The sequence below is a fragment of the Mixophyes fleayi genome, chromosome 9 (assembly GCF_038048845.1).
Source record: "Mixophyes fleayi isolate aMixFle1 chromosome 9, aMixFle1.hap1, whole genome shotgun sequence".
Classification (NCBI taxonomy): domain Eukaryota; kingdom Metazoa; phylum Chordata; class Amphibia; order Anura; family Limnodynastidae; genus Mixophyes; species Mixophyes fleayi.
In genome coordinates this window covers 58,651,108-58,667,656 of record NC_134410.1, presented here as the reverse complement: position 1 = coordinate 58,667,656, position 16,549 = coordinate 58,651,108, and the positions used below count along the sequence as shown (strand labels likewise).

Sequence of the window (16,549 nt, the reverse complement as noted above, 5' to 3'; positions counted from 1 at the left end):
GGAGTACCTTTGCACCTGGGCAAAACTATGTTGCATTGGAGGGGGTGGTAAATTGAAAATGTGGGGACAGCTTTATAGTCGGGATAGAACATGTCCTAGATCAACTTTAAATTTCAGTGTAAAAATAAAGTTATCAAGTATTTGTGTGCTACATGATGAAGCAGCCAGTATTGAACTTATGTGCAAAATAATGAATAGGGGCGTGGCCTAAACACCAACTTGAATGGTCGCACTGCAGCAGAGCTCTCTCCCCTGAAGTCCCTAAATAACATCAATTGGGGCCCCTAGATGAGCTACCAGTGGCTGACCCCATCTGTGAGACTCTTGGGCATCGTTGGAGCTACAACGTGAGGCAGTTGAAACTGTTTCTGCCCCTCATACCTCTGTATGAGGACGCGGCTGCCGTGATCTGACTGCTCCTCCTGCTTGGTCCAGCTGGTCTCCCCTCTGCTGTCCACCGCATTGGGATCCCCCCTGCATTCCCCGGCGCTGAGTGGTCCCTGGAGTCGCTAGAGTAGATCGCGGGCGGTCACTTTCAGTTTTCGCCTGGTCATTTCTGGTTTGCAGACGCAGGTATCGGCGCTCTGGGCTACCCACACTGAGTGCTGTTTTCACCCCATACCCTGCCTTTGACCGGACAGGCCCAATTATAGCAGACCCAGTCTCCCAGGCGATTGCAGGCTCCTGAGTGCAGATCATCATACTCACTGGACCTCCTTCAGACAGAGGTGAGAGACTCGGGCACCTGCAGTATACTACTCCTGCTGTGGCATGGATGTGAGCCAGGGAGCATTTCCGGACCTACGTTCTGGCTGGAGGCGGAGAATTCCACGCAACTGCACCGGCATCCATTGCAGGCCCACGCACCTAGCTGACCTCCCCACCGTGGATTTGATTCAGCTGTGCGAGTAGCTTAAATACCATCCCATAGCGCTTAACTCTGACATTAAAATCTTTTCTAGGCTAGTTGCTAACTGACTTAACCCCATCCTACCCCAACTGATCCATCTGGATCAAGTCGGATTTGTACCTGGCAGACAGGCACCAGATAATGCTAGGAGAGTATTAAACATCATTGAGACACATAATGCTAGTTCAGTACCCCTATTGCTACTATTTCTAGACGCCGAAAAAGGCATTCAATAGGATTCATTGAGAATATATGTCTGCAGTCTTAACAAAATTTGGGTTTGGTGGTTCTTTTCTCCAGCTATTTCCACACTATACACCAATCTTTTAGCCAGGTCTTCAGCAATGGGTTCCTTTCCTCCTATTTTCAGATCACTAACGGCACTAGGCAGGGAGGCCCCCTCTCCATGTTAATCTTTGCATTAGTTATGGAACCCCTGGCCACCAAAATTGAACAACTGTTGCCGTCAAAGGGTCTATTATTGGTACCACCCTTCATAAAATCTGCCTCTTTGCTGATGACGTTCTATTATTAGTCACGAAACCAGAGTCCTCATTGCGTGCATTATCCCAAATTTTACAAGATTACTCAGGGGTCTCTTATTGCAAACTTAACACTTCTAAAACAGGGGCACTGGGGGTGGCCTCCTCACAGAACACATTACGGTCCTTAAAGTCACAATATAAATTCCAGTAATGCTCCATCTCCATGACTTACCTAGGAATAAGTATTCCTCCGAATCCTGCCTCGATCTTTGAGAGTAATTACCAACCACTCTTAAACACTTTGATACACTTACTAAATCTTCTGTTAGCTATGAAATTTCATGGTTGAGGAGAATGGCTGCCCTGAAAATGATGTAGCTTTCAAAGATCCTGTATTTATTCCGTTCTATCCCCTATCTGGTCCCCGGGTTCTCTTATAAACAAATTCTACACAATAGTATGCCATTTTATTTGGTGTAATGAACGCCCTAAACTCTAGAGACCGAATATTTTGCTCTAAGTTGAGAGGTGGCTTAGCCACACCTAAATTGGAATCATATCAGCATGCAGCTCCTACTAAATCAACTCAGATTGGCAGACCCCTTCCGCTCGCAAACTTTGGGTTACCATTAAACTCCACAACTCTTCCCCATTCCCATTACCCAACATTCTTTGGCTAGATAAACATAGCAGACCATGTTATACAAATACCCTCCGGAATATAAAAGACTCTCTCATTGTTTGGGATAAGTTGATGCTCTTATCACCAAATACCCCTCTCCTCTCCTCTCCTCTCCTCTGACCTCTCTACCACTGCCTTATCGCAGCTAATCCCAGATCTTTTAGACGGTGGTGCACTACTTTCTTTTTCACATCTAAAAGCTAAGTATGATATACCAGCCCAAGACTTTTATAAATATCTCCAGATCAGACACTGGATATAGTCTTATCTGTCACACCCCCCATCTTTGAAACCCTCCATGTACAAATCTCTTCCTCCTCTCACACGGGTAGTATTTCAGGGTGGTATCAGCTCCTTTTGTCCCCCAGTGACTCCCGGTCCAAGCTACCCGGGAACATGACCTGGAGATTATCAGTAGAAGATTGGGGAAAAATCTTTCAGAACATCTACAAAATATCCAAGTGTTTTAATCACACAGAGATAATGATTAAGTTGTTTCATAGGACATATTTTACCCCAGAAAAACTCCACAAAATATGGCCTATGGTATCCAAATATTGTTGGAGAGACTAACGTGATGTTGGTTCCCTTATACATGTTTCCGGGCATGTCCCAAAATCAGGTCGATGTGGACAGAGGTTTTGCACATCATATCCCAGGTTACTAAAGTCAATGTACTGCCCTGCCCTGTAGCTTTGTTACATTTAAACCTGTTCCATCTCCAACGCCATAATCAATATGTTACTGGGCATATACTCATTGCCACTAGGGCAGCCATAGCTCAGCATTGGAAGTCTCCACTACTCCCCTCACTTTCAAAAATGATCGCTAAAATACAACGTAGTTATGTGATGGCTTTAGATGTTCAACTGCTGTAACTTCTCCATTGATCAAATAGTTCTCATGGCATGAATATTTTTCAAAATTTCTCCTTCTATAGGACCTTCAATAACTGATCAGACCTCTGAAAATTGTGATGTTATGATGTTCCCAAATGTGCCATTTTTTAATTGTTGATTATCTCTAAATATGTCTCCTTCCTTCCCTTCTTGTCCCCCCCCCCTTCTCTCTTTTTATATCCCCTCTATTTCTAGTACAATGTAAAAACACAAATCTTTGATATCATTTTTGCTTTGCTCTCCTTAATGACTCACGCCCTATTGTGTTCTTCTGTCTGGCTGTAAATGACCTCTTAGTTGTTTAAAAGAATTGGAAGCAATGCTTATATATAATATATGTGATAATTCATAGCTTACTGTCAATTATTTTGATAATTAGAAATCACAGATGTGTTCCAATAATTTGAAGTAAGGCATACATTATCCCTAATAATGCACATTTTTTTCTTGGTGGCACACAAAAACAAATATATACAAATATATATACATATATATCCAATAATGACTTCCACCAAAGCTTCTCTGGTTTATTCACAAAGTTTAATTGCAGCAGTAACCGTCACATAGAGAATAAACATAAATCCAAATGACTTTCCCTACACTTTAGCTGCACACAGAATTGCCTCTATTTGTTGGCCAGCTTGTCCGATATCAAACAAGCTTCTCACTGATTGGGGCAGCATATCAGATGTTTGCATGCTGCTTAGTTCAGTGAAGCTCTCAGAAGAAATGGTGGGGTCTGAGTGTTACTTTACCAATGTACAGTAAAAGGATCTGCTGAAACACTTGTTAGGATGTCTAAGCGGCTGGTACTGCTGACAATAAATGTTTGAATTTTGTGTTATCTTTGTGATTCCAGAGTAATACCCTGTAATGGGATTATTATTATGATTAATCACCTGCCAGCTGCTGGGCCTCTAATCAGATCTGGCTGGAGAGTGAATAAAATGTATTCAAATGATTGACTTTCAATGAAATAATGGAGCACCTGATGAGGCATAATTGTGCCTTAAACACATTATGGTGGGAGTTTACAACAAAGCAGCATTTTGAAATTGAGATGTGAACCTTCATTTATCTACTTTTGTTCCATTGTTTGGATACATTTGGAATTGATATTTCTTTTTTACTAGTGAGTATTTTTCCCATGTATAATGCCAATTGATTTTTCATGTTGGTAGTGTGACCTCCAGTTTTTAAAAGAGTGCCATCCCTCCTTTGTACGTGTTTATCTAGGTAACAAAAACCAGCTGCTCAGTTGTCAAACTGACCCCTGAATATTACTTTTTTTTTTTTTAATTAAGGAATAAAAGCTGAACAGAGTATTGGGGAAATTACACACAGCAGGAAAAGATGGAGTGAGTGAGACATTTTGTAGTAACAAAAAAAGAAAACAATGTGCTGTCTCGGATTGTGCAGTGTGGGCCATGATCCCCTTGGTCTGCAGTGTCTCACAACTGGGAAAGCAGAGCTTTTTATGTTTTGCAGCACTGGGTCATTCTAGATAATCAAGGGCTGAGTCATGTCCAAACATAACTTGCACGTAAGCTGCGTTTTAAAAAGAGCACGGACTTTAAATATTGTTCTGGCCGTATTCAAATACCAGCAGATCTCAAGATGTGGTTTGATTTGAATCTGGGTGGAAGTACGCTCTGCCTAAACAGTATTTGCCATATGCAAACATACAGACTGCAGTATATGCACATGTGTCAGTGCAATAAAAGGTCACATTAGAACGCATAAAAATGTTTTTTTAATTATAAAATAAAACAACAGCTCTTAACAGTATAATCATTTATAGAATATTTATATAAAAAAAAGTTAACTATTTTTTTATACTAATTTCATAAAGATTATTAATACATACTGTGAATACAATGCATTTTGTCTCTATTAGTTGCATAACATTATTTTGTGATCGCTAGTAGCAGTTGTGTCATTTGTGTTCGAACATAAATTGCGTGCAATTTCATTCATTGGCATAATGTCCATTTGTGGATATGCGCAGAGCTATTTCATGCAAGATATGCTATGCAAATCTATGCAAGCCCGAACATAAAGCAGACCCTCAGTACGCCAACTTGAGTTGTTTGGAGTGAATATGGCACCTGATTGAACAAGATCTGTAACTATCCAATCAGATGCTACATGCACTTTATCATTTCAGTTACAGTCAATTTTAATCTTTTGCCCTGTCCTTTGTGTAGTCCTCAGAACTGTGCTGTCCCAGCTGATGGCACCAAAGTTGATACTATATGTTGCCTTATTAAATCCTTCTTTGCATGCCCATAGTAGGCATGCTTGTGGTAGTGAATATCCTTTATGGCTGCATAGTGCTTGTGTTCTAGGTTTTTCTTCTTCTTTTGTTTATTGAGTGTTGAATATGAGATGAGCTCTATAATACTAGGACCTTCTTACCCAGGAAGGTTAATGAGACTTATCTGAAACATACAATAACTTTATATTTGCAGGACTGGAGTTTCAGGTCTGTACTATGAATACATTGATGTAAAAAGCTGTCAAGATGTTATACATCTATACCACTTGCTTTGGTCGGTAACTATCCTGAATATAGCAGGTCTTTTCTTGGGGATTATAACAGCTGCAATACTGGGAGGATTCAAGGATATGGTGAGAAGAAAAGCTTTTTATTTTGCCCTATGCTTTTTATTGCAATAATGTATGCACAAAATCATTTACAGTATTTTAAGAATCCTGCTGATATTTCACTCTATTTGAAAAGTACTTTTGCTGCTATTGATATTTTCATATGCATCTTTAACAAGGGATGATAAGTGTTGTTATTTTTATATGGATCTTTGAAATAAATCCATACAGACCATTACTCCTCTATAAATGGGAAGTGAGTTATGGTTTTGCATGAATATTATAAATATTATAAATAACTTGGATAGTGTATGCACTTAGTGACTTGGTGAGTGAAGCCACTTTGACCTTCAGAAAAAGAGCATCTGACAATTTAGATGAGACGTCAGTTTTATGTTTCTTTGATGTGCTTAGTATAAAGTTATAATATGTCTATATTTACAGGACCCCACAATTCCTGCCATTAGTTGTATTGTGGAGACCCCACGTCCTAGGGTACAGTACAACACAAGACCACCAGTGCCGTCTTACAACACCTACTACCACAGCACTCCACACCTGCCACCTTACACTGCCTATGACTTACAGGTATGTCAAGATAATACAGACCTGATATAAAAATTAGATAATTGTGAATCTAAGGTGCAGCCCGCACTGGAATATTATATTTATATATAATAGGGAGAAAGTCTAAAGAATGATACCAATCCCAATTATGGGCAAAGGGTTCTGTTGAAACCCAGAAGTAGGTTCTCACATAAGCACTCATGGACTCAAAGCTCTACCATGTTTGTAAGGTGGAAATGTAACATCTAATGTTGCTTTATATTCTTATAGACTATCATTAAATGTGGAATATCTATAATGGAATTATTTATATAAAATCTAAGAAATTATTGCTACTATTTTTGAATTTAATCGATAATCATTTGAACTATTTGCAATACAGGAAGGGTCCAACCTTATAATTTTGATATTTCAATTTAGCACTTCAGCTGGCATTAATAACCAACCTGCTCTGCAATCAGCAGTACTGTTGTAATGCTAAACATTCAGTTATGAAATCATACACAATTTTGCCATTTATGGTAAGTTTGAAAAGATACACTTACAATTTTATAACCATTTTGTTACTTTCCCTATTAAAATGTTCTCACTGAAAGTAACAGATGTGACTAATGAATACACTGAATATATAATTCATCACAATTGCTACAATTTGTCATCGGTACGGAGTGAAGATTCAATAGAACACATTTCTAAGCTACATAAAACCTATGCTGAATTACCTTGCTATCACCTTTTAATAGCTGAATTAGAGGATTTGTAAGGAGTGTAATCCAGAATTATCATCCAAACAATGGAATATTGTTCTATTGGTCTAGAATTTATATTGGGGGAAGGCTTTTCATTGAACACATTTTTTTTTCACAATTAAAATGTTTAATAATTTGCAATGGCTGTATTATGCAATATGTAGTACATATGTCCAATTTTTAAATCAAGCAAATAAAAAGTATTCTTTTATTAAACTAGTGTTACGTGTTTACCTTACAGACATGTGGAGCATTGAGTCTGTGCTTACATGAGAACTATGAAAAAAAAAAAAAGAAAAGAGAAAGATATTCATATACTAAAAACCAGGCTAGTAAATATATTTTCCCCACAGAAACACAGAGGGACAATCATATCACTTTTCTTCCTTTGGTTGGATATATCTCTAAAATTATATTACTGTGTGTGCTAGAAGCAGAGCTGCTACAGACCACAAATTGAGAATTAATACTGATGTATATTAGTGTTTTAGGGCTTGGTGAGTGTTTGTTCAGACCGTATTACTAATGGAACATGAGTGACGCAAGGAAACCACTCTGCAAATAATGAAAGCACCTGCATTATTGTTCCTTATGCCTGCATTTGTTGCAATCTGCTGACTACACGTCCACCACAATCCCGATGCTTCCAGTACTTTCAGAGTGGTTTGCTTGTGCTGTGTGTTCATATAAAAAGCATCAAGTGGGCAAGCAATCCATTATTGGCATTTCTCAATATAAGGTTTTATTTCAGGATTCTCTTAGTTAATCTTCTCAGCGTCCCATATCAGCACAGCATTTTCTGAAGATTTTCAAAAGTGATAAATATCACTGCAATATGCACAAAATAGTAATAACATTTCTAAAAATAAGATATTACCTCGTGCATATTTTTTCACTTATAATTTTAACTGCCTTTCAATTAAGCAGAAGGCAGTATGCTCTCTTGAGGTGTGGATTATGTATAGCCAATTATCTGCATAGTGGAAAAGCTGGCCCAGAAATCATTAACACTTACTGGCCCAAACAAGATGGCCTTATTTTGAATATGTTAGAACCTGGGTTCTAAATTGAGCAGTAGTAGTTTAATCAGCATGCAAGTGCAAATTCTATCTATAAAAAAACTTGACAGGAGCTTGGGAGGAGAATGAGGAGAGAGATAGACTTTGGTGATGTAAATGTAAATATCAAGATAACCTAAATATGGCTGCGCTTTTAGGATGGAGCTAAGTGCTATCAACCCACACAAAGCTTGTTGAACAAAAAATAAAATACAAATAAACAAACCAAGGATTTTTGCACATTGTTTGCAATGAGAATATTTTCCATGTTTAGCCCCACGCCGTCTTCAAGCATTGCTATCTGCCTTAATAAATTTTTATTAAGCCTTAATTCTATTGTGGAGAAGACTGACACTTTTGCCTGTCTATCAGGCAGCAACTGCCTCCATTTTCCCTTTCTTGGAAAGTAGAGTTCTAAGGATTTTATTTTGTGGCTCATATATGAGGTATAAAGGGGCAATGCCTACATTGGTAGGTCATATACAACATATTATAATAGATCCCCAGGACAAAAAAAAAATCTATCTACAAAAGTTTACATGACAAAAGGACATAATTATTATTATTATTACAGACTCGATGAAAGACTACTCTCTTCTACTTGTAGGCATCTTACATACTTTTACTATTCATGATATATATTTTAAATACTTTAGTGATATGCATCATATGCTTATGAATGCAGTTCCCAGAGTATGAAGTGGTAGGTAGGAATAATACATCCCATGCTGTTCATACAATACTCTTGATGAGAATACTGCAGTTTAGTAATTTTACATCTTTTGTTGAAGTTAAAATAAATGTTCCTTGACCTGCCATTACATACTTCACCTATACCTAGCAGCCATGCATACCCCCAAACCTTAATATGCATTCCTGTTGCAAAACTCATGGGTTAAAACCATTCTAAATATATGCTTTGTGTATGTATATACTGTGTAAATAAATGTGCCATAAATATATGTATTGATAGAAGCAGACAGATCTTAAAAGAGCAAAACAATGTTAATGTGTCTGTTTGTTCTGCAGCATTCCAATGTCTTTCCAGCTTCTACACCTTCTGGCTTGTCAGACGATCCTAATTCATCATCGCAGTCTGGCCCTAGTTTCATGTGGCCATCCAATGCTCCCCCTCGCTATTCTCCACCTTATTTCCTACCAGACGAAAAGCCTCCACCTTACACACCATGACCTTTACGGGCACAAAACATATTATCCTACTCAGAAATTTAGGACACATGCCCACCAAATAATATGAACTTTTATATCTGTATGGTATACATTTAGGATACCTGTGTGGACAGGATGACTGGTATTGTGTAAAATATATGTGTATAAATGTGTGTGTGTGAGACACCTGAGATGCAACACTGACTTTTTTAATTCTGCCAAAACCGAAAATGTATATGGATGTACTGAGACGGGAAAGTTAATTCAATGGTGCATTCATCTCATTGTGTCACTAGCATGTGTGCTTCATTTGTCGTTCAATTGTAGTTTATTTTTCTATATGTAGTGATTCACAATTTTTTCAATGGCCACCTTGTGAAAACTTTCTGCCTGGCCAACCCCACCGGCTCCACTTGTCTTTGGCTCATGCTTTTTTCTTTTAAATCAAAGCACCAGCAAAGCAAAAGACATAGTGAACAGATTGGGGATTGAATATCCAAGCTTTAGTGTTCAATATAATTGCTTAGTTTAGATGATAAGGACTCTTAAGTGTTCATTTTGTTTTTAAATTGCCAGTTAATGTAAAGTTACATGGAGGACATACTGTTTACATCAAAATCCAGGGATTCTATGACAGTAACATAAACCGAGCAATGACTGGGGAAGTCTCATTGTATCATGCAACATTGGTGCCTCTTAATTGTACTATAAGATTGTGAAGATATCGCTATGTAACATAAAAATAAAGTCTGATGTGAATAACATTGTGATTGCCAAAAGTGTTTACTTTTTATTGAAAAACATATATACTGCTTCCTTGAAGGAATTACTTATGAAGTATGCTTACATATTAATATTTAATCTGAGAGCGATGTAAAGGAGTACACTGCTAAATTACTATGGACTAGTCTTACTTAAGATTATAAATGCTGAAATTTAACTTTTATTAACAAATCTTTAAAAGCAATGAAACCATGGCTAAGTAAGAAAGGTCTGAACATATGACAGCAGGCAAAGAGGTAGCAGACACATCTTCATAAGCTTGCTCACAGCACGCGCAGAGAGATTATCTAATACCATATCCATTATATACATTTGCTAAATCTAAAAATTAAGTATTGGATGCTCCCATTGCTAAAAAATACCTTTCTATTAAGAATTATCAAAGGAAGTAAATAGATGATCGAGCATTTAAATATTTAGCAGTGTATACTATAAAATACTTGTATAATACTGCATATTGATACAATTAGTGCTGTATCTGTAACACTTCTTAGTATCCAGTGCATTCTATAATCAAACATTCATAAGAAAGTTAGGATAACAATCCTTATAAAATAGTTGTTTCTCCATAATAGCTTAGAGCAAAGCTGCTAAAAGTGGCATGTAAACGATAGCTGTGCTATAATTTCCCAGTTGTGTAGTTACCAGGATAAAGTGTTGCAGTATAAAGTCCACATGTACAGTCATGGCCAAAAGTTTTGAGAATGACACAAATATTATTTTTCACAAAGTCTGCTGCCTCAGTTTTTATAGTGACAATTTGCATATACTCCAGAATGTCATGAAGAGTGATCAGATAAGTTGCAATTAATTTCAAAGTCCCTCTTTGCCATGACAATTAACTTTATACCAAAAACAACATTTCCACTGCATTTCAGCCCTGCCACAAAAAGGACCAGCTGACATCAGGTCAGTTAACACAGGTGAGAGTGTTGACGAGGACAAGGCTGGAGATCACTCTGTCATGCTGATTGAGTTAGAATAACACACAGGAAGCTTTAAAGGGGGGGTGGTACTTGAAATCATTGTTTTTCCTCTGTTAATTATGGTTACCTGCAAGGAAACACGTGCAGTCATCATTGCATTGCACAAAAAGGGCTTCACAGGCAAGGAAATTGCTGCTAATAAGATTGCACCTAAATCAACCATTTATCAGATCATCAATAACTTCAAGGAGAGAGGTTCAATAGTTGTGAAGAAGGCTTCAGGGTGCCCAAGAACGTTCCAGCAACTGCCAGGACCATCTCCTTAAGTTGATTCAGCTGCGGGATTGGGGCACCACTAGTGCAGTTTGCTCAGAAATAGCAGCAGTCAGGTGTGAGTACATCTGCACGAACAGTAAGGCGAAGACTTTTGGAGGATGGCCTGGTGTCAAAAAGGCCAACAAAGAAGCCACTTCTCCAGAAAGAAAAATCGGGGACAGACTGATATTCTGCAAAAGGTAGAGGGATTGGACTGCTTAGGACTGGGGTAAAGTAATTTTCTCTGATGAACCCCCTTTCAGATTGTTTGGTGCATCTGAATAAATGCTTGTCTGGAGAAGGAAAGGTGAGCGCTACCATCAGTCCTGTGTCATACAAACAGTAAAGCATCCTGAGACCATTCATGTGTGGGGTTGTTTCTCAGTCAATGGAGAATTTTGCCTAAGAACACAGCCATGAATAAAGAATGGTACCAAAACATCCTCCAAGAGCAACTTCACCCAACCATCCAAGAACAGTTTGGTTATGAACAATGTCTTTTCCAGCATGATGGAGCACATTGTCATAAGGCAAAAGTGAGAACTAAGTGACTCGGGAATCAAAACATCGAAATTTTGGGTCCATGGCCAGGAAACTTCCCAGACCTTAATCCCCTTGAGAACTTGTGGTCAATCCTCAAGAGGCGGGTGGACAAACAAAAACCCACAAATTCTGGTGAACTCCAAGCATTGATTAGGCAAGAACGGGTGGCCATCATTCAGCATGTGGCCCAGAAGTTGATTGACAGCATGCCAGGGCGAATTGCAGAGGTCTTCAAAAAGAAGGGTCAACACTGCAAATATTGACTCTTTGCTTAAACTTAATGAAATTGTCTATAAAAGCCTTTGACACTTATGAAATGCTTGTAATTTGACTTCAGTATACCATAGCAACATCTGACAAAAAGGTCTAAAAACACTGAAGCAGCAGACTCTGTGAAAAGCAATACTTGTGTCATTCTCAAAACTTTTGTCCATGACTGTAGATTAGTGTGAGGGACCTCTGAACAAGTCAGTATGGTGGAGTTGGCAGTCAGCTTGCACAAAGACTCTTAGCCGTTTGTGGATCATAATTGCTGTTCCAAGGTTAATGAAAGTAAGACTAAGTGAGACTCCAAAAGAAATTTAACTAGGATGTATGCTAATGTAGACACCCTTCCAAGCACACACTGGCTGCTCTAACGGTTTTTTTTTCTAATAAAAAGAGGTTCCAAGAGTTCTGCTTTTAGTATTATATCTAGCATATACAGTGGCTATAAAAAGTATTCACTGCCTTGCAGTGTCCACATGTGCAAAGCTAGACTTTTCCAAATAGACTCACAGCTCTAATTGTACCTAAAAGTACTACTACTATTCAAACAAGGGAGTATATAATCAATTATTGTCTGTTTTTAGTTGCAATTAGTTAAGAAAAAGCTTTACAGTTTTTTATAAATTGACATTACATATTATTTTGTTTTAATTAGTGGCCAGCCAAACAGAAACAGATAAATAGTGCTGCTGATTGTCATAATCATCATTGTGTATAGTTACACCAGCCCTCAAGTGATATACGTCTCGAAAAACGCGTATCTGCAGATGCATCCTTGTCTAACTGTACTCAGTCCATGCTTGCCTGCCCCTGTTCTGCTTCACCAGGCATGAGGAGATGAAGACAATGATACCCAAATGTGTATACAGATATATACACAATTTTGATGCGTATTCACAGTACGAAAATGTGTACCTTGCACAGAAAAACGTATGTCCAGCTCTAAACCCATATAATATACGAAGTTTACTAACAATAATTATTATTACTTAGAGGCAAAAGCTAGTAGTAAAAGATAGTAGTACTAATTTAAGCATACATACATTACAGTGGATTATAACAGATCACTTGCACTCTGTGTAATCTATGATTCTAAAGGGATCAGAGCGGCTGTAATATTGAGATGCCCACTCTCAATTATATATACTTAAATTACAAGCATTCATCGCTACACCGTTCTTGTCAGTATTAATATCTCTGTCTATCTGGATTGGTAATAACATTTGGTTAATGGTACATCTTAAAAAATCTCCATATATTCCACAGTCTAACTAAATGGATACCAAGGTTCCTCTGATGTTAATAAAAATACAGTCTTTACTAATAAATTATTTATTTATCTGATATGTATACACCAATTTGTTTGAGGAAATGCCATAACTGATTCCACGGTCTGTTGTAGTGGATGCCAAATTTCCATTGTTGGTTTTATATGCACAGTCATTAAAATTTAATTTTAAGTTTCATTATTTTACCAATCTGCTTATTCCAGGGTCAATGTCCCAAAACAGCCTTTTAAATCAGTCCAAACCAGTCTCTTAGTGATTTCCACAAATACGTTATTTATTTATACATATTGGAATAAGACTTCATTTAATACTATATACTGTATATTTCTTAGCATCATCACTTGGGTATCCATTCAGTTAGACCAGTGATTCCCAAACTCTTTCAGTTTGCGGCACCCTTAGAGTCTCCATAATTTTTTCAAGGCACCCCTCCAAAACAATTACTGAGCAGTCCCGTTTCTTTAAGTATTTGATTCAGAATAACGTAATAAGTATTTAGGTCATGACAGAGATACTTAGTAAGTTGCTTGCAAAATTAATATACACAAATCCAAGTGAAAAAAATATTTTTATATTTTTTTTTCAATTATATTTCTGTCAAAGAATAATTTACAACTAATATTAAGAGGAATAAGATCACACAAAATAAAACCACATGTACAAAAATCATCACACTGTGCCCCTTCACCTACACACTCTGCCCCTCTTCATCCACACACACTGTCTGCCCCTCTTCATCTTCACTCTGCCCCCTCCTTCATTCTTTTGTCCCTCCATTGCTGTTTCCTTTCACCTTCCCCTACGTTTCTTTACTTACCATACTTGGCCTTATTTCTTCTATCTTCTCTTCTATCTTCTTACCAATGCGGCGGCGCCCGGGACCCAGCATCCTCCTCTCTCCTGCTGCCTCTCACTGAATGTCGGGCGTGATGACGTCACGCCCGACATTCAGTGAGGAGGGAGGAGGATGCTGGGTCCCGGGCGCCACTGGATTGGTAAGGTGTTGGTTGGTAAGGTGTTTTTTTTTGTTTTGTTTTCCCCTGGCCGCGGCACCCCTGTGATAGTGCCGCGGCGCACACTTTGGGATCCGCTGAGTTAGTCTGGAATATACAGTTCCTATGTCAAAATCTTTACCTTTTGTCACATTACCATGAAAACTGAAATAAATTAAATGTCCAGCTAAATTTACACACAACTATCAACATCAAAGTAGAAATAGCATTTTCAAAAATTCTTAATAATTAATATAATTTGATTATTAAAATACTTAGTTTTTATAAGTGATCATACCCTTAGAGTAAGCATTAGAAACTTGCACAGGTACAACCTGTCAAATGTCAATTGTAGTGGTTTTGATTTCTTCAGAATAAAACTGTTTGTTCCTTGAAGATTCCACTATTAGTAGTACATAGTAAGGCAAAGAATTCATCATGGTTAGAAAGGTGGTTTCAAAAAGGCTTCAGGATAAAATCGTGTAAAGGCACAACTTAAGAGAAGTATACAAAAATATTTTAAAGATTTTTACTCTCCCTCTGAGTACTGTTCAAAGTATTATTAAGAAGTGGAAAGTGTACGTCAATATCAAAATCTTGCCTAGACTGGCCCGTCCCTTCAAACTGGATGACAGAGCCAGGAGAATATTGATCAAGGAGGCTACCAAGAAGCCAATGGCATCCTTGAATTCTTTATGCTGAGATTGGTCGTTCTGTGCATATGACAACTATCTCAAAAGATTTACAAAAAGCTGCCCTGTATTGCAGCGTGGGAAGAAATAAACCTCTTGTGAAAAAGTGTCACACTCGTTTGCTCTTTGCAAAAAAAGCAATTAGAATTATCTGATGCCATGTGGCTAAATTTTGAATAATCAGATGAGACCAAGATAGAAGTTTTTGGACTGAACTCCAAGCGCTATGTTTGGCGCAAACTAAAACAACGTACATACTATGAAGCATGGTGGTGACAACATTATGTTGTGGGGGTGTTCCGCTTCAGCAGGTAGTGGGCAGTTGGTCAGAATTGAAGGGAAGATGGAAGCTGCCAAGTACACCCAAATCTGAGAAAAACTTGCAGCCCTCTGCTAAACAGCTAAAATAGGTAAGGTGGTCCACCTTCCAGCATGTCCACAACCCTAAACATACCTCCAAGGAAACAACTCAGTGACTAAAGAATAGGAATATGAATTTCCTTGACTGGCCGAGTCAGAGCCCTGACCTATATCGAATAGAAAATCTATGGATAGACTTGAAGAGAGCAGTTCATAGTGACTCACCACGAAATTTGACTGAACTTGAACAATTCTGCAGGGAGCAATGGACAAATATTCCCCAATCTAGATGCTCAAATCTAATAGAGACATATCCAAACAGGCTAATGCATATGATTACAGCAAAAGGTGGCTCTACACCAGGGTTGTCCATGCGGCCCACGACGCCTGTAAATTTGGCCCAGAAGGAGTTTTGGTTGTGGCAAGGGGGCAGCACTGTTAATGGAAAAAAAAATCCTGCAAAAACAAAGAAAAGAAAATACTTACCTTGCGGTCACGTCAGCTGGTACTCCGGCTCCCTCCCTTGTCTCCTCCTCCGTGCGGTGCTCGCAGTGAATGTCGGGCGTGATATCATCACGTCCAACATCCATTGCGGAGCGCAGCACAGAGGAGTCACCCACGCGAGAAGAACAATCAGCAGCATAGAATTGAAGAAGAGAAGAGAACAGGAGAACAAGCCGATTAAAAGGTAAGTTAAGGGGGATTTTTTTTATTATTTCAAGGGACGCTGACCAGTGAATAAAAGTCACCTGGTCCTGGAGCATCATGGACCTTATCTCCCTGCTACATACTTCTACTTGTAATACTAATAGGGCATTATATATTATTATCTTTGGCCCATTATAAGTTGTTATCCCTTAACTAACATAGTGGTGTAATTAGCAAAACAGGTCACAATTTGGGGTCACAGTGATGTATATGTTAGGTACCGCAGGCCTGGTCAGGGCACCCTGATATACAATGCCTGGCTTAAATGTACTTTATTGATATTACATCGAAACAATACAAAAAGTGATTATAGTATAATAACTAGAGAGGATTTTTTGAACAGGGCGATTGAAAGGTAAGTATAGGGGGATTTGAAAAAAAAGTGATTATATATATATATATATATATATATTATATCACTTTTTGTTCTCATATATATATGTTAACTATGTTTTCTATGTTTTTTTGGATGATCAGCTATCGTTATTGTATCTTATGTGCGGCCCAAACCAACTCGTCGTCTTCCAATGTGGCCCAGGGAAGCTAA

At 38.2% G+C, this 16,549-nt stretch overlaps 1 protein-coding gene across 2 annotated transcripts in view; it reads left to right on the top strand.

The window, feature by feature from the left end:
- TMEM255A (transmembrane protein 255A) overlaps positions 1–9,891 on the top strand; it is a 52,496-nt gene extending 42,605 nt beyond the window's left edge. For both annotated transcript variants that reach the window (XM_075184379.1, XM_075184380.1), the window contains exons 7-9: positions 5,448–5,607; positions 6,028–6,171; positions 8,987–9,891. In XM_075184379.1, coding sequence (XP_075040480.1) covers positions 5,448–5,607; positions 6,028–6,171; positions 8,987–9,148 — 466 coding nt within the window. In that variant the 3' untranslated portion in view covers positions 9,149–9,891. The remainder of the gene's footprint in view (positions 1–5,447; positions 5,608–6,027; positions 6,172–8,986) is intronic.
- The last annotated feature ends 6,658 nt before the right edge of the window (positions 9,892–16,549 follow it).